The 21,988-nt window shown below is 41.8% G+C and overlaps 2 protein-coding genes across 3 annotated transcripts in view; one reads left to right on the top strand and one right to left on the bottom strand.

Annotated features, from left to right (window-relative positions):
• EMILIN2 (elastin microfibril interfacer 2) overlaps positions 1-6,235 on the top strand; it is a 32,883-nt gene extending 26,648 nt beyond the window's left edge. The window contains exons 5-8 of one of the 2 annotated variants that reach the window (XR_014550125.1): positions 816-1,301; positions 2,258-3,730; positions 4,063-4,930; positions 5,592-6,235. Coding sequence is in view for 1 of the 2 variants with exons in the window: in XM_083622549.1 (XP_083478675.1) it covers positions 816-1,301; positions 2,258-2,299; positions 4,802-4,930; positions 5,592-5,929 (995 nt within the window). In the remaining variant the exon portion in view is untranslated. The remainder of the gene's footprint in view (positions 1-815; positions 1,302-2,257; positions 3,731-4,062; positions 4,931-5,591) is intronic. The other variant, XM_083622549.1, reaches the window with a different exon arrangement.
• Positions 6,236-7,473: 1,238 nt separating this feature from the next.
• LPIN2 (lipin 2) overlaps positions 7,474-21,988 on the bottom strand; it is a 42,205-nt gene continuing 27,690 nt past the window's right edge. The window contains exons 13-20 of the mRNA XM_083622573.1: positions 18,253-18,332; positions 17,075-17,216; positions 15,371-15,519; positions 14,436-14,522; positions 12,662-12,814; positions 11,549-11,663; positions 11,214-11,317; positions 7,474-10,832 (exon numbers count right to left, since the gene is read on the bottom strand). Of these exons, the coding sequence (XP_083478699.1) occupies positions 10,688-10,832; positions 11,214-11,317; positions 11,549-11,663; positions 12,662-12,814; positions 14,436-14,522; positions 15,371-15,519; positions 17,075-17,216; positions 18,253-18,332 (975 nt within the window). The 3' untranslated portion in view covers positions 7,474-10,687. The remainder of the gene's footprint in view (positions 10,833-11,213; positions 11,318-11,548; positions 11,664-12,661; positions 12,815-14,435; positions 14,523-15,370; positions 15,520-17,074; positions 17,217-18,252; positions 18,333-21,988) is intronic.

The raw sequence follows: 21,988 nt of genomic DNA, 5'->3' as shown, positions 1-21,988 counted from the left end.
GTGAACTTATACAACAATGACAAGTATATTATATGGTTAGAAACAGGCAAGAACTGGGGCGGGAGCTGGGCCAATTGGCATAGGCCTACGATTTTGAGGGAGCTTGCTCATGGTCTGCTAGGTAGAGGCAAAGGTTGCTGAAAAGCTTGGCCATATTCCCAGCTTTGCAAGGCCCTAGTTAGACAATCTGAATTCAAAAATAGAAAGAAATGTTAAATCGGGAAAGATATGTCCTTAGCCCTGTGTCTGCAAAAACAAGACAGGGTTAACAACCTGTAGGAAGAGGTTGTTGATGCAAATCAACTGGAAGCTTTCCCCTAGAGTCACCGGAGGGTCATGCCATGGCCCTAGTCACCACCTGGGCTTCGGACAGGAACCACGACCACCAGATTTCTTTAACGGAATACCCTTCAAAGGGAGGGGTAGGTGATGGCCACAACCTCTCCTCCAACACACAACACATTTTCCAGTGCTGGACCGCCAAACCTTACAAAGTTGTGATGGTTTGTTCCGTGCATGTAGGAACAAAACAGGCAGAGCGCACGGCCCATGACTGCTTAAATGCGGCAAACCATGCCCCCCAGCTAGCTGGATTGGCCGGCTGAGGGTGTGATGCAGGCCCGGGACCCCCTGTGACTCAGGGGGCCCAACCACGCCCCCCTGCAAAGCGCGGGAAGCGAGTCCTGCTCGCAGCTCCTCCCCTCGCGGAAGAGGAGAGGCTTTGCCATTCTTATAATCATATATTCAAATATTATTCAAGCCAAGTTAGCCAAAACTTCTGATTGGTCCATTTTCTTCCCTCTACAAACCTTTAGCTGAAAATCCAGCAGTATTACTACCAAGGAAACAACAAGAAAAGATTCCCCTGCCACCACCAGATCCAAGAAAACCATTACAACCATCTCGGTCAGGAACACATCCAGCACCATCACAGCCAAGGACACCACTACAGCCACAACCAGGGGAACATGTGCAGCCATCACAGCCAAGAATACACCTACAGATTCCAGAACTAAGAATACCTTTGAAACCATCAGATCCACAAATAATCGTACAACCACCATTGCAAGGAATACCTCTTCAGCCACCAGATTCCAGGACACCTCTACGGCCATCATCACCAGGATTTAAAGCAGGATCAAAACCTTCCTTGCCTGGGTCAAGTGGGATATTTATGGTAACTGGACAGGCAGGACCTCCTGGTACAGTTTTAATGTCGGAAAAAGGACGGAAAAAAAGCAAAAATGGCCAAAATGGCCAGAATAACATGCTGGTTTCCGAAGGGTCTGCTGGAGCACCAGGTGAGCAGATTATCTCTGAGTTACTTGTTGTTTCTTGTCATTGATAAAATATGCATATTTATTCAGAATCCGGTGATCAGATGTTCTGTGTAAAAAATATGACTGTTCCATACCAACATACCTGGGGAATCCAATGCTCCTTCCCTTTGCATGTTGGGATTTACGATGCTTTGGGGTTGCCCAGAGGCCCCCTCAGTCCCACTGACCTTTCCGAGTGTCCTCCTGGTAAGCACAACTGTGGAATGGCACGTTCCTTCGTTCCAGTGTGCCCTTCAGTCACATCTTCCAGATGAAAGATGCACGCTAATCTTCTGGCATAGCGCAGCAAGAAGAACGAACCATCCTTAGATCCAAACTATGTATTTATTTATACTATATACAGACACAGAATCATGGCTCTCTCTCATTCAGCTCCAAGAGAGAACAGGCAGGCAACTAGTAAAAGTGAAAGTACATTACATAGTACATGCAGATAGGACTGTATCTGGTTCTCACACTTCTTCTCAGTCATGTGAATTACACCAATCACATAATGCAGCCTCGGAGGAGTGATTTGCTAACATTGCACACCACTGCAGTGAAGGATATCAGCCATTCCTATCTGCAATATTGCTGCTTCCCACCAACATTGTATAGATAGTAGCAGGAGCCACTATGTATATTCCTTTCTTCACTAAAACATGCAGGAAGGAAATGAGAATGTGCCAGGTCATGGCCCTCTAAATCCTTCATTTAAATAGCAGTAATTAAACCACTTACTGGTAGTCTACTATAATGCTACTGGTTTCAAAAGGACCACTCCAAAAATTCTGAGAAATGCAGATGCAGAAGTTACTAAGTACTATAGTACAGATGCTGGTGGTACTGGAATTAATCACATTTGACAGGAGGGGTGTTTCATTATTAGAGACTGTAAATTTGCTTGAAATACACATCTTTTCCATACTTGTTTGTAGGTTATCCAAAACTTCCACGGCCTCCCTCTACAACTGAACAAGGTAATCCCACGTTTTCAGATTTTTTTTCTTTTCTTTTTGCTAATTCCCATAACTTGCTTGGTGGCATTTACTAAAGCAGTTTATAGCATAAATACTATTTCAGATGACAGTTATTTCCTGAAATATTAACTAAGAAACTATTTCTTCTAGTATAGTTTCAAAACCTGAAACTTATAAACTACTTTCCCTGAATCATCCTCCTGCCCCGCTGCCTCCTCTGTTCACCCTTCAGATTCCTGCCTGTCCCTGACACCTAGAGATTATTATTTAGTAATTTGTATACAGCCCTTCATCCATAGTTCTCAGGGCAGTTCACAAGATGCATGTCAAAGGCTATTAACTAATTAAACAAGCAGAGAGGATCTTTAAATACCTCCTTGACGCTTTCCCTCTGTTTACAAAGGAAAGCTTGTTATATTCTCCTCTCTCAGGTATCCTACCCAAGTAGGAACACAAAGGCTGATGCTGAAAATGGGCAAATGTCAGCATGCTGTCTGGGGAAACAAGGTGTATCATGAGTGAAACACATGCTTCAACATATGGCTGAGTGCTGGCATTGGATCCATACATTGTGCCATGCACACAGATCCAAGAATTTGTATCTATTAGTTTATTACCTTCAATCTTCATGCAAGGCTAGGCACGGAGATACTTCGCTAACCAGAGCCCTTCCTTCAGCTAAAGATCAGAAACTATTCTACTGTCATCTTAAACTGTTTAAAGTAATTGATTGTTGACATGTTCCAGACCCGACTGTGTGCAGGTGACTACAGAGAGCATAGCACTGCTGCTAACACTTGGATAAAGTTAGCTTTCTCATATTAGGCTGTTATGTGGCGCCACTGAAATAATTGAAATTAAGGTAATGGTGAGCTTCATTGTTTGCTTTGCATCAGTTGGCAGTCTATTGTATCAACATCTTAAAAGGTTATATAGTGTGTATATACAAATTCTGTAATAGTTACCTGAAAATTTATCTGACTGCAGTTGGAGGTGTGGTTCTGCAGCCTGTTAAGCAGGGGTGAGGAACTCCAAGTCTGGAGGCCAAATGTGCCCCTCCAGGCCTCTGTCTGGCTCTTGGGACCCTTCCCAGGCTATGTCCCCTCCCTACTGGTCCTGTTCCATGCCCTCCCAGGGACAATAGGTTTGCGGGGCCCAGAAAGGAGCAGCTACTATGTAGAAGGACACACTGTTTGAATAAGAAATCAATCAAATACGGTACGTTTATTGTACTAGCTGAAAGCCATGTCAATTCCATACAATCACAAATTGAAGAATAAAAGGAAATAGCTACAAAAATGTTAAACTGGAGGTAAGTAAAAGTTAATTAAAACACCACTTTTGAATGTGTGTATAGAACAGTTGCTGCATGGGAATATGCAGATACTATTTAGAAAAGTAGTTCAGTGGGAAGGACTGGGTAAAGTAAAGGTAAAGGGACTCCTGACCGTTAGGTCCAGTCGTGGCTGACTCTGGGGTTGCGGCACTCATCTCGCTTTATTGGCCAAGGGAGCCGGTGTACAGCTTCCAGGTCATGTGGCCAGCATGACTAAGCCGCTTCTGGCGAACCAGAGCAGCGCATGGAAACGCCGTTTACCTTCCCGCCGGAGCGCTACCTATTTATCTACTTGCACTTTGACGTGCTTTCGAACTGCTAGGTTGGCAGGAGCAGGGACCGAGCAATGGGAGCTCACCCCGCCGCGGGGATTCGAACTGCTGACCTTCTGATCGGCAAGTCCTAGGCTCTGTGGTTTAACCCACAGAATCCATCCACACCATTCCCTACAATGACTGTTTTTCTAAGCAGGCTCTGCATGCACTACACCGCTCTGCTAGGTGGATGAAGTAGAAGAATTGTACATATATTACTCTTAGATGGATTGCAACAACTGCTTGTCCACTTTGAACTTAGTTACTTATAAGGAATAGTCACTTTCATTGTGCCAGCACATGGGACCAAAATCGAAGATTTGCAATGAAAGCAGTCTATTTAGCAAGTTTGTGTTATGCAACACACTTAACCCTTAGCAGTTGTGAAATGGAGCATGTTGCAGTAGCCTCCATGTGGTGGTTGTGATCTGTAGATTGGCCAAGTACTCTCTGCATTGGGCCTTCTTGGAGAAGCCCAAAGCCATGAAGGCCATCTTCATGTGGTGGTAATCTCTTTTGGCATAATTGGTATGTGGTATGTAAAGCATATAGATATATCCATTGTGTTTATTCATTCCACACACTTTTGGTGATGTAGAACTAAGACAGTGTTGTCTAAACATTTGTTGCTGAATGAGATAGGGATAATATTGCTATTCACTTTGTAGATGATAGGACGACTAAAGGTCCTCTTCTAGTTACACTTTTCCTAACAGTGGTGAAACTGCAAAAGGTGTGCTTGTTTTGTTTTTATTCAATTAAGGGCATGGGGAGAACTTAGTGTATAAGACCAGCTAAAGCACTTGTAATGCTGCATTATGTGTCTAAATTATGATCACTTCTTCATTCTAGGAGCAGCTGTTACTTCACCGGTGTCATTCTCTGCTGGTCTCACTCAGAAGCCTTTCCCTAATGATGTGGGTGTGGTACATTTCAACAAAGTGCTTGTAAATGATGGAAACCATTATAACCCTAAAACAGGTATTGAAAGGTTCATAACTGATAAAGGGAAATGAGGGCAGTATCTATTGAATGTTTTTTAAATATAATTTTAAATTCTGTAGAATTTAAATGCATTCCAATATTTTCTCAACTTGTACCTGCTTATATAAAGCAACTTAATAGGAGGTTCCCTTCCTGCCCAAGTTAGTGTGAGAGCAGACACTACTGATACATTTTTCAGATCTCTCAAGCTGCTGAGGCTGGTATTAACTCCATTGCTAACATCCATTTCTTTTAATCTACCGAATATTTAGTCCTTGAGCATGCTGTCTTCCCCCCAAAAAGTCACAAATACAAGTGGCAGAAATGAAAGATGTTGGAGAACTGTCTAACAGCAGACACCATTGCATTCTTTCCTATGCATTGGGGAACTGAAGTGAAATCACAATCAGCTCAGTGGATAAAAATGTATAATAAGCATGTGCAGGAGCTAAGGGAGAATGAGTTCATAAGAGGAATTTTATGTGAAGAACTCCTCTTCGTTGTCATGCCAAATAAAATATGACACGTTCAAATTAAATGCCCTTTATTTCCTCCCAGTTAGTGTACTGACATACTTGTGTTATTTGGTAAAGCGGTAGGAATTGGACTTGGGCCAACTGTACACGTGTGTTTTGATTAATGTGCGTCTTCGTTGCAGGCGTCTTTACATCTCCCTATGAAGGTCGTTATCTGATCACAGCTGTTCTAGCTCCAGAGAGAGATGAATACGTAGAAGCTGTACTGTCAGTTTCCAATGCAAGCATTGCTCAGCTCCACACAGCTGGCTACAGGAGGGAGCTGCTCGAACACCACCGACCGCGATCAGGGAAACGAACTTGTGGTGGAACAGGGGCTTTCCATCTTGTTCTTCACCTCAAAGCTGGAGCTGAAGTAAGCATTGTAGTTACTGGGGGCAAGCTGGCCTACACAGACTTTGATGAAATATACTCCACATTCAGTGGGGTGTTTCTATATCCTTCCCTTTCTCATGCATAGAGGGGAGTAATTAATAAATGGTGAAGCTTTAATATTTTATTCCTCTTTTTTTTTTCATCACCTTCAATACTTCTGTTTTAAGTGCAATCTTTACATGACTATATTTTCTTTCCCTCAGTTGACTTTCTTTTAGATTATGGACATTTAAACATCCTACAAAGGAACAGTAGTTACTATGGGGGTATCACTGAAATATGTTCAAAGTAAATTATGCACTGTTTATTAACTTTTGAAAGAGAGACTTTATAATTGCAATCCTGAGTCATTGAAGCTAGTTAAATAAATTTAAAAATTATCCTTGTGAAACTATCTTGCTTTCATGCATTATCCTTAAAATGCTGAAAGGAGGTCCTTTTCACTTAAGTTTGAACTAGCTGTTGAAAATTATAGCAGTGGTTGTAGCAATAACTTTTGTATTTCACTTTCTAGTCTTCAAAGCATTTCATGTGCATTAACTTGTTCTAACAATCTTGTAAATCACGTTGTCATCATATTTTAGATAGGGGGAATGGACCCCAAGGCCACAGAGTAAATTCAGGAAAAAGGTGATATTTGAAGTACTATGCTAGAAGTACGAGGTTCACACAGAATTAGGTTCTTGTAAGTATCTGATGTCATAAAAGCCACTTTCACTTGATACTACTTTAATGTCCTAAAAGCTTTCATCTGGGAAAAGTGGAAGTTGAGAACAGGCATAATACAACATGGTCTAAATAGCATCACTCCCTTATGTGTTTGTTTTTGCAGCAGACTATATACTAAAAAGCAAAGACACCCAGCCAAATAGGCCACACCCTCCTTTTTCTGTACTTGGTAATCTACTAATGGTGCTAGGAATTCCTGCAGCCAAGGAAAGAACATCCCTCATGAGGCTTGTGAAATTTCTCTTCTTGTCTTGCCTCTTCACAGTTCATCCAAGTTATTACAAACTTGTAGCCTACCCTAAAATACTGAAGATGGCGCTACATGTACTTGTTCTGTAGGTTATGACTGGAGTTTCTTTATTGCAGATAGTGCAGATACAGTTTTGTGTACTGTAGTCTTAGTCCTGTCTACTCATACTTAATAGAAGACTGCTGCTCTTCTGTGGGAATGGCCAGGAGCCCTTCAGTAAACAATGGGTCTTGCCTTTACTGAAGGTCTCCCTCATGTCTCCAGAAGAGGCAGTCACAGTAAAAATCTAGTGCTTTATTGTAGTTGGCAGAAATTTTGCCCCAACCCCCAACTGCATTTAGCCACCATGGAGGAGTGTCACCAGCCCCAGTTCTGCAGCAAAAAAAGTAACTTTTATGGAAATTGCATTTCTCAAAGATACACATCACTTCTATGGTAACCCAAAACCTTTTCAGCCTACTTTCAGGTAGAGCCCAAAATGAACATAACTACAGGCTTTTTCAGCTGACTGTCTCATCCGTGTTTATTCTCCTCTACACCCAAGGTAACTTTTTCCTATATTGTACTGAATGGAATTTCTGTGATTAGGCTGCAGGCCGTTCTGAGCGCCACAGGGAATAATTTCAAATGTATAAAGATAACACATGTAGTGAGGTTTTATTGTAAATTTTATTAACACAGCACAGTGGACATTTTTTCCTAACAGACCAGTCTTTACAAAAAAAAAACACTGTACTGGGATGTTCAATGATTAATAAGTGAATAAAGGTATATCAAAGAAAAAACTGGTTATAACACAATTAAATAGAATGTACTGAAGAATTATCTCCAATCTTGCATTCAGAACCAACCACAATGTAGATTCTCTCGCTCTCTAAAAAAGGTGTCAAAAGTTTTGCTGATGAAAGCCTTATCGCAAAGGTATCAGTTCTAATATATCTGTCTTACATATTAGTTGCTTTAAAGACTTGAGAGATCTTGCACTTCAGTTACCAGCTTGCATCACAGTCATATTTGCATAAATTGAATGCATTTAGAAGTTTCCAATGCTGAGCTATGTGGTATTTTTCCAGATGAGGGCACAATTCTTGAAAAAGTATATGGATAGCGGAGTACTGTTTTTCAAGGATCCCATTTACCCTGCTTAATAGAGACTATTTTTGCATTTACACACACATTCTCTCCTCCAAATACTAGTCTTAACAAAAGGACACAAGAGATCTAGAACCTTTACACTGCAAGAGAAAACAACTGTTTTCTTGCATAAACAAGCAGAGATTGCCTTATTTATCCATGCATTACTTGCAGGCTTTGATTTCCCAGCTCCTTACTTTACTTGTATTCATTTTATATGACAAATTCCAGGTAAATGATTTGAGAGGTGCAGCATAAGCTGTTCAATACACTTCCAAAGTAAAAGGAAATGCATATTCAAAAACAGCCTTTAAAAGGTTCTTTGTTCATAAACACAAATGTATATCTCTTTCATGGAAAGAACTAAGAAACTTGTGCTGATCTGAAATAGATTTAGTACAAGCGTTGTTTCCCAATACCAGTTCCAAACCATCCATTTCCAGTACAGCAAGGAAACAGATTAAAAATTACCTCTAGCAGATAGCTATATTGGGCACCATCTACCAATGAGCAGCTCTGGAGTCACTGAGGTAAAATCCAAACTCATCATGTAATGGTCTGCATAGCGCTATTCAAATTGAGACCAAGAGATAGAAAACAATAGTATATCATTTTAAGAAGTGCATATTTTGTTCAAATGAAGGAAGTGTTTGGATCAAGGTGACTCAAGAGTACTCTTCAGCATTAAGCAAAAGGGAATTCTTCCAGAAGTTTTGGAAATTCTTAATATTCAAAAGCAGCACACAGATCTCCACTCCAAACACTGTCAGAATTATTCACTCCAGTTAACAGTACTGATGCCTTATGAGGAGCAAGATAACCTATTACTGCAAATGTGAAATAATGTACCGTACCTCAGAATAAAGAGGGAGAGGGGAAAAAAAAGATTAAGAGCATAATGTGAAACAAACATTCAACTCAAATTGAAATTTAATCTAGGATATTTCAAATTTTCAGAGTGCTTTACAGAATACCGTATAATATGAAAATGAACAAGTGCTAAATGTTGGAGTGAATTTTATCCAGTACAGTAGGCTTTTCTTTACTAGAGCTATAACTTGTACTTCCTTGTGTGTGGAAATTTAGGTATTCTATTACTTTAAGATATCTGATTGAAAAATAGTTTCAAACCACATACCACATGACAATATAGAGCCCAATCACTGTTTAGTTAGAAATTTCAAGCCCCAACATTTTTCTAAGGTTACATCTACTGTACTGATCTATTTAACTGATCTAATTAGTCTCAAATGTTTTCCCTGTACAAAGTCAAAAGGAGCAAATTACTAGTTGTGAAACTCCTCGATAAGTCTGATAAAGATTTTATTGAGTGCACGACGTCTAGTCCTTAAATGCTGCTACCATAGTTGACAACATAAAACCAGCACCGGTAAGAAACCTGCAGATTAAATTTAGTAGTTCATACCTGGCAGAGAATACAGTTTTGATACGTTTACATGGATACTTTGGGTGACCAGGAAAGCACTAGTCAGCATTTCAGTTCTTAAGGACTGACCTAGCTTCAAGTTATATGATGATTCAAAAATGTTAACTTTTTCAGTTTGAGTTGGTTTATGGCATACTAGACTAACCTGGCAGGGATTTGGAATGTTTTTGCTTATAGACGTTTTAATCAACTATCATTTTTGTGTCAGGGGTTGGATAGAAATAGGTGAAAGAATGTAAGACAACTGGCTACTTAAATCAGGACCTCGATTGCTTTTGGATCCACTGTGGAGCTAAGATACTAAATGTCTAAACAGAAGTAACATTTTGTACCTGACACACACAGTATTTCTCACTTGGATGCCCTTGTCCTGTGCCACTTTTATCAAAACTGAAAAACCCTGATACAGAGTTCTGGAAAGGCATTAATAGTAGTTCCAGTTTTAAAGACTGACTATATACATTACCTTCTTTTATAAAACAAGAGTTTATCCCTGAATATTTTCTGAATCTGTTGCCTGCTGATCTATACAGTACCCATGCTAAGTGCAATTAAGAGATGTCAGCTGTTTGCAGCAAAGATGTTCTTACTGTTCTTTAGAATTCTAATTTCACATAGCAGCTTAGGGAAGCAAAATTGCTGCAAGAAAGAAAAAGCATCTCAGACAGCCCCAATCACTGTATAGTAGTTGTTTGTTTGTTTGTTTTTAAAGGCAACACAACCATGAGTGGGTAATAGAAGTACCATTTCCACTACAATCCTCGGTTCTTTAACGGTGTAGCAAAACAGAGTGACCACTACACATGAACTCATGAATCCTTAAGATATTTTTAAAGAAATTAATAATGAGAGAGACATTGTATCTCAAACAGCCTAAGTGCTGGTTTAAGTACTAAATATAATTCCTATAGTGGGCCTATTAAATCTCTGCTATCAATTTTACATACTTTTTTCTCTTTTCCTTTAAGATGATATATCAAGGAGGCTAACATACATAACATATCACACATCCACTGTGGTTTGTATATATGAAGATGCAAACCTGCAACTAAATTTTCATTTTCTGTCCTCTATCCTCTGGATGGTCTGCTATTTCAAAGGATTGCTATCTTTCTAATGCCTTAAATCAAACAGTAAGGACATCTTAAAAGAACAAAAAGAGATCAGCCTTGCATTTCATTTGCTTATGCCAAACCTTTGGCGCTTCCTGTATTTAATAAGACACATGGTACCAAAGGATAAAGGAGCCTCTGCGGAAGGAGGTTCTCTGTGATCAGTGCTGTTCAAGCTAAGTCTTCTATGTTCACTTCAGGAAGCTGTTCTCTCCAATAGCAGAAGGAGCTGAATTCTGGGCATACAAAAGCAGAGCTCTGTTCTTTATTAAGAAGTGGAAACACATGTTCTACTAGTTCACTCAGCCTGTAATACCTGTATGCAAAAATAAATAGGAAAGGTTACTCATTATACTTGTTATACAGTGCAATCCTGTACATGCCTATTCAGAAGCAAGACCACCAAATTCAGTGGGACTTACAGGTAAACATCTATAGGATTGAAGGCTTAATACAGCCAAACAGCAGTGCTAAAAATCAATGCTTGTCTGATTCTGGGCGTGTTTAATGGGATATAAACCTTGCCAGGTTTAATCACCTCCACAACTGACTTCTGCCCATAGTCAAATCATTTAATACACTGGCAGATAGTCATGATTTTAGGCACTTTTCTAAAATTGCACATACTAGGCAGCATGGTTACCCAAATCAATTCAACAATTATTCTTCCCACTGCTTTTAAAAACCCTATACTTACGAAGATTTGTTTCCCTTTGTTTGTTCCTGGATTAGTTCACCCTTTGGGTTGACTGTGAATATTCTGCAGTCTGGAACTCCAACTTGCATGTAAGCATACACATCCTGCAGTCAACACAACTACATTTTAGACTAGAGGCCATAGTGCCATTTTTTTAATTGAGAAAATGTCACATTACAAAATTCATATGCATGTACTCATTCCGAAACCCATTTAGAGATACGTGAAAAATCATCTCAAACTCCTTCCTAAGTTTCAAGAACTATTTGTGCATTTAGCATATTCATGTAAAACAGCAGAACATTTTAACTAATTGTTGGATGGTGCAGACTTACATTAGGTCTGTTTCCAAAAGCAGCATAGAAGGGTTGTTCACATGGAGAAAATAAGTTCTTGATATCATTTAAACACTCAATTTTGAATTTCTCTGGTTTCTTTTCTATCACTTCCCTGGGGGCAAAACATTAAAAAAAAATCAGATATTTTCTGTGGCCTAAGACAATACCTTAGAAAAATATTGTCCAGGTTCTTAACAAAGTTATAAAGTTTAGTTCTGCTCTTCCTAAAAAGGTCATTTAAACAGATGAAAACAAAACAATATATGAAGACAGCTAGGCACTGATCTAAATCAGTGCAACTATAGCTATTGCCTCCTCCTGAAATGCTGTTGCCATGTGCCAGCTTTTGCCTTGCAATGAAGCTGTAAAGACGGTACAGTTTAACATATTCATTTGGAAGAAGGGGCTCAGTGGCAGAGCGTATGTATGTGAAAAATCCCAAGTATAATTATTGGTATTCTCAATTAAAGAATCTGGAAGGTGTTGAAAGAACCTCTGTCTGATTCCCTGGGGAGCTGCTGCTAGTCAGAGTACAAAATACTGAGATAGATGAACTAATGGTCAGGCTCAGTACAAATCAGCTTCATATGTTCATATTCAATCCACCTACTTATTTATTCCTGCACAGGGGGGCAGAAAACCCATTATGAACTAGGCTAAACACAGATACAGTCTACAGAAGCTAGCAGCAATTTCTGCAGTGTAGTAAAAGGGAAGGTCAAAAGCAGCTTTTAAACTCTGCTGCAATGGTGCCCTGACTGCATCATCCCTTCACGTTCTCTGACATAAAGTGAAAAATTGCCACTCACTTCAATAGAATATAGTGACTTTCTTATAAGATCAGACTAAGGTCTAGCAAACAAGGGGTGTGCATCAGTGGACCACTCCAGTTCTATCAAATATATAGGCTTTTAATACTACAAAGTCCCATGTTGACTGTATACAAGTGAAATATTTAGAAGTTTCAATTTACGTCCATCACAGATTGTGCTATGATAAAAAGCAAGGTACCATAAATGATGACAAAAACACTTGTTTCACTCAGCTTCTTAAGTTATATTTCAAAATTCACCCCTTACAAAGACTGTTAGGGTGTTTTTGCTTACATACCTATGAAAAGCAGAGAACAAACTGCTAGGAGACAACATCAAGGGACCCCTGGGCAAGATCGTTCCTTTGTCATTAACCCAGTGCAAGTACCCTCTTGTCATGTCTGCCATTCCAATGGCACGAGCAGAGCAGTACAGAAACTTGTAGCCATTCCTAAGAAGGAAATTCTAGATTAGGAAGATCTCTCTTGATGTAGTAGACCATTCACACCAAGAAATCACAGTCAGATCATACTGAATTGAAAAAGAGAAGGCAGCTATTCATGTTTTATAAAGCATTTAAGCAACTGGAAGGGAGAAGGGTGTGTTGACCCAAGGTCACATCAGAAACTAATGCGCCAGTGCAGACATCTTTAAGACTATATTCCAGGGGTGGGATACTGGAGCCAGCTGGCAACCTTCCCCACCACCTGAGGGCCAACTTTGGCAAATGGGTGAGGCACTGCGATGTCCTGTGACCCATTTCCTTTGTCCACATGATATGAAATCAAACTGGGCAAAGAGGCATGGCTTTGCAGGTGGTAATGATCCACTGCAAGCCCTGCTTTCAGCAGGGGACAGGTGTGCCTGGAAAATGTAATGGTAAAAGACAAAGTACAACAAAACAACAACACTTTCAAGTGTATTTAATGTTCTCTACAAAAATGGTTTGAACTGGTTTTGAATCTTTACATGGTTCCAACTTCTCAAAACTCTGGTTACTAATTCAACTTTTATTCTCTTCCCCACACTCCCTGAAGCATTTAGGCTGCAACTCTTACTTGGAAACAACGCCCACTGTATACACACATTAAGATTGGGCTGTTTTAGTCTCCCTCAAAAACAGATAGACCTTGAAGCTTTTGATGTTGCTGCCATAGGCTTTCACTTTTCCATATCCCCCTTTCTGCGGTATTCATCTACTTGCTTGACTTCCACTTATTATTCCATATCCTCCAGCTGGTAGTCTGTCCATAGGGTGTGGCCCCTTGTGCTACTGCTGCTACTTCTCCTACTCCTTCTATATGTAATCTGCTTTGCCACTACCACCACAACTCATAGTACTTCAATATGAACCAGGATCCTAGACTTGAGTCCATCTTTTTGGTACAGCCTTAATCTGCTAGTGATGCTAGTAGTATGCTTCCAGGAGCACACAAGTCAGCAGAGGGGCCCTCTTTGATACCAGCAGTAGCTGTCACAGGGCGAAGAAGGGATGCACAAAAGAGAAAGTCCATGGGCAGGCTGCTTCTGCCTCCACTACTAGAACATGCAGGTGGCTATGAGAAATGGAAGGCAGAAAATCTGAAGATGGACAATGTTGTTGCTGCTGCTCAATCCCACAAATTTCAGCAGTAGCAGCCACTTAGAGGCATGCCCATTTCTTTTTGGCTGACATGAGGAGAAAGAGGAAGCTGGAACCTTTCCTCTGGAGTCATTTGACTGAAGTTTCCTTTGGTCTTTTTTGTGCACCACAAGCTCTGCTCATGAACGCTAGGGGTTTGCAGCATACTGAAGAAAATAATGATAATGTGCTGAATTGGCCTACATTTGCCTCATGTCACATGTCTAACTTCTGTATTTTAATTCCTCTGTTATTTGAGTTTGAAATGAAACTTCTAAATAGGAAGGCAATGAGAATACAAATACAGAATATACAGGATCATGAAATGCACCTTTGGTTAAAAGTGAAAAGTGTTGTGCAAGAATTCAAAACTTTAGAACTTTAGTTGTTAGTTGAATTAGCATAATCAATTATTCCTATGTTTCGCAACTTTTACAAGCAAGGTACTTACTCATTAATGGAATGATAGAGCTTTGCAATACCCTGATGTGTCCAGTCTTTGCCAAGCTGTGGCAGGATCTGGCCTAAAGCATCAGACCTAAACCAGGAACAAGGGTTAGAAATAGAAGCAAGAGTGTGAATTGATGCTTTCTACATTAGGTATTAAAAGCCCCTCCAGAGTTTTTTCTGTGCCAATTTTTAAATACTTGCTGAAAACCTTTCTATTCTGCCAAGCCTATGCAGGCAATTTAACAATACAGTGGTACCTCAGGTTACATACGCTTCAGGTTACAGACTCTGCTAACTCAGAAATAGTACCTCGGGTTAAGAACTTTGCTTCAGGATGAGAACAGAAATCGTACCGCAGTGGTGTGGTGGCAGCGGGAAGCCCCATTAGCTAAAGTGGTGCTTCAGGTTAAGAACAGTTTCAGGTTAAGAACAGACCTCCAGAACGAATTAAGTTCTTAACCTGAGGTACCACTGTACATAATTCAATAGTAGCTAATTGATGCCTGTTTAAAACTTTTTTGTATTTTTTTATTGTACAGCTTTGTGTTTAATTGATGTAAACCACATTTTATGACATGACAGTGTATAATTATTTCTTTAAACAAAGAAATATTCGCAACAACTCAAAGACTACCTCTCTTTAGTAAGTAAGTCAGCCTTCTTAAACCAGGAGCAGTCCAAATATTTTGGACTACAACTCACATCAGTCCTGGACAGCACAGATATTATGATGGGAGTTGTAGTCCATATCATCTGGCTCTTACCAGGTGTCAGAAAGCTGAATTCCTAATTTACTTTTCCCTACTTCTTACCAGGATTTAAGGAAAAGCATTGGTTTTCAGAACCAAGTCGCTGAGTAGTGTTCATCAGACACAAATAGATTTTGAACACACTGGTGCAGTGATTTAATAGAGGTAAAACTACACTACAGCTTACTTGGTTATTGTTCCATCAATATCTGAAATAATTATTTTGTCATTCCAGTTCCACAGATATATTGTCCCCGCACAACGGCAAGTTCCTTGATACTGGGTTGTAATGCTGAACACAACATCATTGGGGCCATCTCTTAGCTTCAGTTTTTCCTTTAAATTAAAGAAACACAATAATATATTAACCCAAAAAGATATTGTATTTCTCTGCCAAAATATTTTACATTTTAATGCTAATGTTAATAAAGATAGGATGCGGGTGGCACTGTGGTCTAAACCACCAACCCTCTTTGGACTTGCTGATGGTAAGGTTAGCAGTTCAAATTTGCACAATGGGATGAGCTCCCATTGCTCTGTCCCACCTCCTGCCAACCTAGCAGTTCAAAAGCATACCAGCGTGACAGATAAGTACCACTGCAATGGGAAGGTAAATGGCATTTCCGTACACTCTGGCACTTGTCACGGTGTTCCGTGCGCCAGAAGCGGTTTAGTCACGCTGGATACATGACCCAGAAAAGCTGCAGACAAACGCCACCTTCCTTGGCCTGAAAAGCAGAGGTGAGAATCGCACCCCATAGTCAAATTTGATTGGACTTAACTGTCCAGGGCTCCTTTACCTTTACCTAATATAGATAGTGCACTGAATTTCATCAACTCTGGATTATTTTTTAAAATGCAGCAGTATATAGAGTAGATACCAGCTTTGCCTACAAATTAGATAAGCCAGATGTAATGAAGAAAGCATGTTACCACTGATCATGTAGTCAGCGTACAGGATTGGATACAATGTAACACAATGTAACAACTGATAGCAAAGTTTGCCTACTCTAGACTAGATTGTGAACCATGGTTCCACACCAAGGTGGAAGCAAAGACGCTGTCATCCCATTACATGAAATGCATTCGTAAATTTGGGGAATGAAGTAAGAGTTCATCTGAATGGCACAACTTACTGAAATCTGCATTTAACCAGTCTGTGCATTGTAGATAAGCTTCTGCTGCAGTTAAAACTTCCCTCTTTTCTACAGCAGCATGAGAGTTATGTTTGGTGACTGGTAGAAAATATAAAATAGTAAAGCAAATAATAAACCTAATAAACCATGAGTGGTAGTCAAGGCCTGTTCTTGGCTTACTACTAGTGGTTTGTTTGGAGAGAAATAAACTATGAGCTTGGATCCAGATGACACAATAAGGCAGGCCATGACTAGTTTTTTGGCAGTGCAGCAACAGGAGGAGGATGATAGAAGTGAAGCATCCAGTATGTCAGCACCATGCACAAACACACTGCTCATCCACATTGAACTATGGTTCAATTTATTACGTGATGTGTAACCAAGCCACTATCCATTGAGAAAGGGATAACGGATTCCCCCACCATGACCATGACACAGTTTAGAAAGAAAAGGATAGGGGGAAACAATGATTTCATGTTTGCTATAATATGTGATCATCTCTCTGCATGACCCAGATGCAAAGAAATCTTAGCAACACTGAGCCAAAATTATGGAAATAAGGGAGTGTTCCAGAGCAGGAGGATTTATTTAGGAGTTGCAAAAATTGACCTAAACACAGTTCACAGAACTAGTTTATTAATAATAACACAGAAACAAATTTCAGCGAGGGGGCCCTTTTCTCTCTCAACCACTCTTGTCATTTCCCCCCTAACTACTTAAAATCATCAATATGTTTACAGAATTTGACCACTTACAATTTGATCTGAAGACAATCTAAGTGACTTTTTGTAAGATGTAGCATTCCCATGGCTTGGAAGTGAAGTGGAATCTATTTTTAAGGTTTCTTTTAGTTCCTGGGATCCTTCATCATCTGTTGAAGATTCATCACCTGTAGGCCTAAAACAATATAAGCACAGTAAGCAATAAGAAATGTTGCACATTTCACAGATTATTTCAAGAGATCCAAGCATTCTAAAGCACGTTAAGCCATTCAGAGAAGGAGAAGCATTTTCTAGACTGGGTGGGAGAAAACTAGGAAACCCTATCATCAGGATTGTGCTTTGTTTTTTAAGCTTAATGGTTTCCCATTTTAGTGACAGAACAGATGGATTTATGCTAAATAAAGGTAAGTATACAGCATGCTGACTATTTCATGCTTACAATGCAAGCAATATAACTATATTTATGAACATTTAACAAGATATATTCAGTCTCTGATGTATTCAGATCTTTTCAGTTAGCACAGGTATTTTCCCACGTCATCAAGTCAGACAAAACCTCCCCTTTCTGAACAATTTTAGCTGTTGGGACAATGGGCAGAGATAATTTTTCATAGCTACAGGCCATGTTTTTTCATTTCATCCTAGTTTTAATTGCTTCCCGTAAATACAGAACATTTTGAAGCTTACAAAGCAAATGGTGCATTTATGCAGCATCATAATTTCTTAAACTGGATTCTAGTTTTGTGTGGCATACACATACACCCCACCAGTTCTGGTCATACTTCTGTTCTGCATTGATGAAGTATCATAAGAAACTGCTTTATATCAAGTCAGGCCATTGGTTCATCAAAGTCAGAATTGTTTATGACAAGGGTGTGGAACCTGTGACCTTCGAGATGTTGTTGGACTGCAAATCCCATAATCCCTGACATGCTGACAGGGACTAATGGGAGCTAGACTCCAACAACATTAGGAGGATCACAGGTTCCCTAGCCCTGGTCCACACTGTCAGAAGCTTTCTGGTGTTTGACAGGAGTCTTCCATCCCCACATAGAGATGCCAGCAACTGAACCTGGAAACTATTGCATGAAGAACATGTGAAGAACATTCACTGAGTTAGGAGCCCTTCCCAGATCACCCAGTAGCAAATTTCTATTCTTTTCTTCTAAAGTCCAGCTGTTCATTCTAAGCACAACTTATTTAAAACATACCGGCTTTCAACTTGTTCCTTTGTGGCTGTTGATAGGTCACCTTTTGGAGCTTCAGATTTTCCCTCCTTAGCTTCTGGAAGCTAATATATGAAAAGCACATTAAGACTACATCAACATAGGTTATGTTTTGTACTTTCACCTGATCAGAAAGAAAAGCTTGTAGTTTCTCTAATTCAAATATCAATCTAGTTGTAAAAACGTGCAGCAGCACTGAAATATTATTTTTCAAATTATTTGAAGTCTTCTTCACAGGAGTGTTATTTCATTCACCTCATTTTAAAAAGATAATAATTGTTTACTATAAAGTGAGAATGCAGTATTATTAATCTCCTACCCCAAGACCAGTTGGCAACAATAACTGAACAGGCTCCCAAATCACTGCACAGATAACAAGTTCTAAATTAATAATGAAAAATGTAAGGTTGTGTTGTTTGGCCAGGATAGGTGAAATTTTAAAAGGCTTATGCAGTTGGGAAACAAACAAAAGCAGAATAAATGGTATAATTAGATTTCTGTACTAGAGCAGCAGCATCGTTATAGATGGTAGACTTTACAATAAAATCGCTGGTTTTAATGTATGTTTGCTCTAGATTATTTTGATCAGAGAGGAAATAAAACAAATATCTTTTTTAAAAAAATTAACAAAGACTGAAGCAATTCAACCATGGGACCTGTACATAAGGCAGAATGAAATGTTGTAGAAACCAGAAGTTGAGCTTCCCTGTGCCCAAATAGATAAGAGTACAACTATGGATGGAGAATCTGTCCATTTAGATTTCTCTCAGTTTTGCCAGCCTTAGTTTGGTTCACTCCTGTCAGGGAATCAGGAGCAGGAGCACTGGGGAGAGAGGATTGGGAGAGCGAAGGGGAAGAATCCGAGGGCAGCGTAGGGGAGTATGACAGTGGCCCGAGAGATTCCATGAGCTTCTCCAGCGAATCAGAAGATTCCCAGAAGGGGGCGCCGATGGTCAGGGCAAGGGGGGTCCCAGGGGGGACGCACCAGAAACAAGGAGCCAGAGGGGAACCCCAAAGCAGCAGTGGAGGATCAGGACCAGTTTCCCCACCAGAGCGTAGTGGGGGGGAGGAGTCACATGTGTCAGGAGCAGTGTCTCCTCCAGAGAGGGAGTCAGGGCTGACCACGCCTCCAACGGAGGGGAGGTCAGTTGCAGCTAGCCCCCCCGATGGGGGAAGCAGTGACAGCAGCAGTGGAACGGTCAGGAGGAAAGTTGCTGGCTGGGCGCGCGCGCCAAGTTCAAATGTGCAGGCGCGCGGAACAGCAGGAGACCCGGATGGGGAACCAGCTCCTAAAGCCCGCCGGAGGGAGGGAGAAGGCTCAGGGGAATCAGCGGGAGAAGAGGCTAGAAAGGGCGGAACCCCGGCGGGCAGGCGGACCCAGAGGAGGAAGGAGCAGCGGAGAAGGTGGAGCAAGGCTAGACTCTTAAATTGGTGTCAAGGGGGAGGAGACTCAGACGGAGCATCAGTGGTCTGACACTTTAGACGTGGGGCTGCGCGCTGCGGCTCTGGAAGTGAAACTGAACTTCAATAAAGGCTTTTATACTTAACAACGAAGCAGCGTTGGTCCTTTGTGAGCTGGGACCTAGGGTAGCCCTGACAGTATGCTCCGTCTCACATAAAAACCTCGCAGCGTGAGTTGGTGCAGCGAGGGGCAAGACTTGGTGTTTTGCGAGCTCACGAAGATAGGCAAAGATGACTACAGAGAGCCAGGTGAAAGAACTGCAAGAAGCAGTCACGACGCTTTACGCGGAAGTAGCAGCATCCAGGAAAAGAGAAGAAGAAGCAGTAGCGCTCTGCCGGGATCTGCAAGCCAGGTGGGACCGTTGGGGGAAAGAGGGGCTGCCAGGACCCAAACCGGAGGGAGTTGGCCTCGGGAAGAGGGGGGGCAGCCTGGTGGCGCACTTTGATGGGAACCTGCAGCAATACCCTAACTTCAGAGCTGACGTGGTTTACGCGCTCAATTTGCTTCGGAAAGACTTTAGAGATGAGGAAGAGAAGGTGGGCTTCATAATCACTCATTTGCATGGGGAAGCAAAAGCGTGGCTGCGGAATTTGTGGCGCGAAAAAGACCCTGCCCTCAAAGATTCCGATGCATTTATCAAAGCTATGGACGCTTGCTTTAAATCTACGGTAGATGTAGATATTGCTCGGAGGGAAATGCATGGACTACAGCAAGGGAAAGCGACGGTGAGGCAGTATCACTCGCGCTTTTTTGCCTTACTGAACGTGCTGGGCTGGGAGAAGGACTCCATTGCTGTCAGAGACCTGTTCTGGGAGGGGCTAAGTGGAGAGGTGAAAGATGAACTGGCAAGAGGAGAAAGACCCCAAAATACCCAAGAAGTTGCCCAAAGAGCGTTGGCAATTGGTGTGCGCCTGGAAGGACGTAAGGGAAGCACCCCAGCCAGGACAACCCCTTTCTTTCCCAGAGAGGCGGGGCGGGCGCTGTCCATGCCTCCTTTGGGAAGGGGAGAAGAGCCGATGGAGATTGGTGGTGCAAGGGCTCAGACTGCCAGCAGAGCCCAAACACCGGGAGCAGTCAAGGGGAAGGCTCCTAGAGGGACCAGGAAGTGTTACATCTGCGACAGTGCACAGCACATGGCCAAAGAGTGTCCCCAGAGGCTCCAGAAGCACACTGCAGCCTCAGCAACAGTAAAGGGAACAGGTGAGCAGCTGAAACAGCTGCAGGGGGAAGAAGAAGCCTGGTTGGAAACAGAGCCACTGGGGCCCAACCAGGCAAGTCAGTGAAGCAGTCCCCAGAGATTTTACAGCCCACAGACCCCCTCCCACCCAAACCAGTGGTGCAACTCACCGCATCGCTCCAGTTGCCCAATGGGCACACCATGCAAGTACCAATAACCATTGACTCTGGGAGCAACGCAGACTTTATTGGAGTGGACTTTATCAAGCAACATCGCATAGCACTCATGCCAGCCACGATGCCCCTAAACGTCGTCACGGTCGATGGCAGGAAGCTACTGGGAGGAGAGGTGGTACAGCAAACACCACCGATGGTGATGCAAATTGGAAACCACCGCGAAGTCATCAGCTTCAACGTCACCCACCTGTCGGACACGCCCATAGTGTTGGGTATGAGTTGGCTGGATAGGCACAGCCCGGCATTGGCATGGTACCAGCGGCAGTTGACCTTCTGTTCCTCCTACTGCGCAGAACACTGCATCCAGACCCGCCAGGAGGAGGAGGGGCAAGAGGATGAACCGCAGCTACACCTAGGCATGGTGCAAGCGGTACCCAACAAGTACAAGGAGTTTTTGGAGGTCTTCTGCGAGAGGGAAGCGGATAAGCTGCCTCCCCACAGGCCTTACGACTGCAAGATTGACCTCCTGCCGGGAGCGACGCTGCCGACTGGGAAACTGTATTCCATGTCTGAAGATGAACTGCAAGAACTCAGGGAGTTCATAGATCACAACTTGAAGCGGGGGTTCATCCAAGAATCTAAAGCAGTGGGGGGCAGTCCCGTGTTTTTCGTGAAGAAGAAGGACACGCCCCAACGGAGACTCATAGTTGATTTTAGGACCATAAATTCCAAAACAAAGCCCGCAGCATTCCCCATGCCCAAGATCGACGACCTGCTCGCGACGGTGAGGAAGGGACGGATCTTCACCAAGTTGGATCTACGAGGGGCGTACAACCTTATACGCATGCGGGAGGGCGATGAGTGGAAGACAGCCATGTTTACACCTTTAGGCACCTATGAATATCG

This window comes from Podarcis filfolensis (genome assembly GCF_964270895.1).
Source record: "Podarcis filfolensis genome assembly, chromosome: 7".
Lineage (NCBI taxonomy): Eukaryota > Metazoa > Chordata > Lepidosauria > Squamata > Lacertidae > Podarcis > Podarcis filfolensis.
The sequence above is the reverse complement of the archived record's forward strand: the minus strand, read 5'-3'. Positions and strand labels throughout refer to the sequence as shown.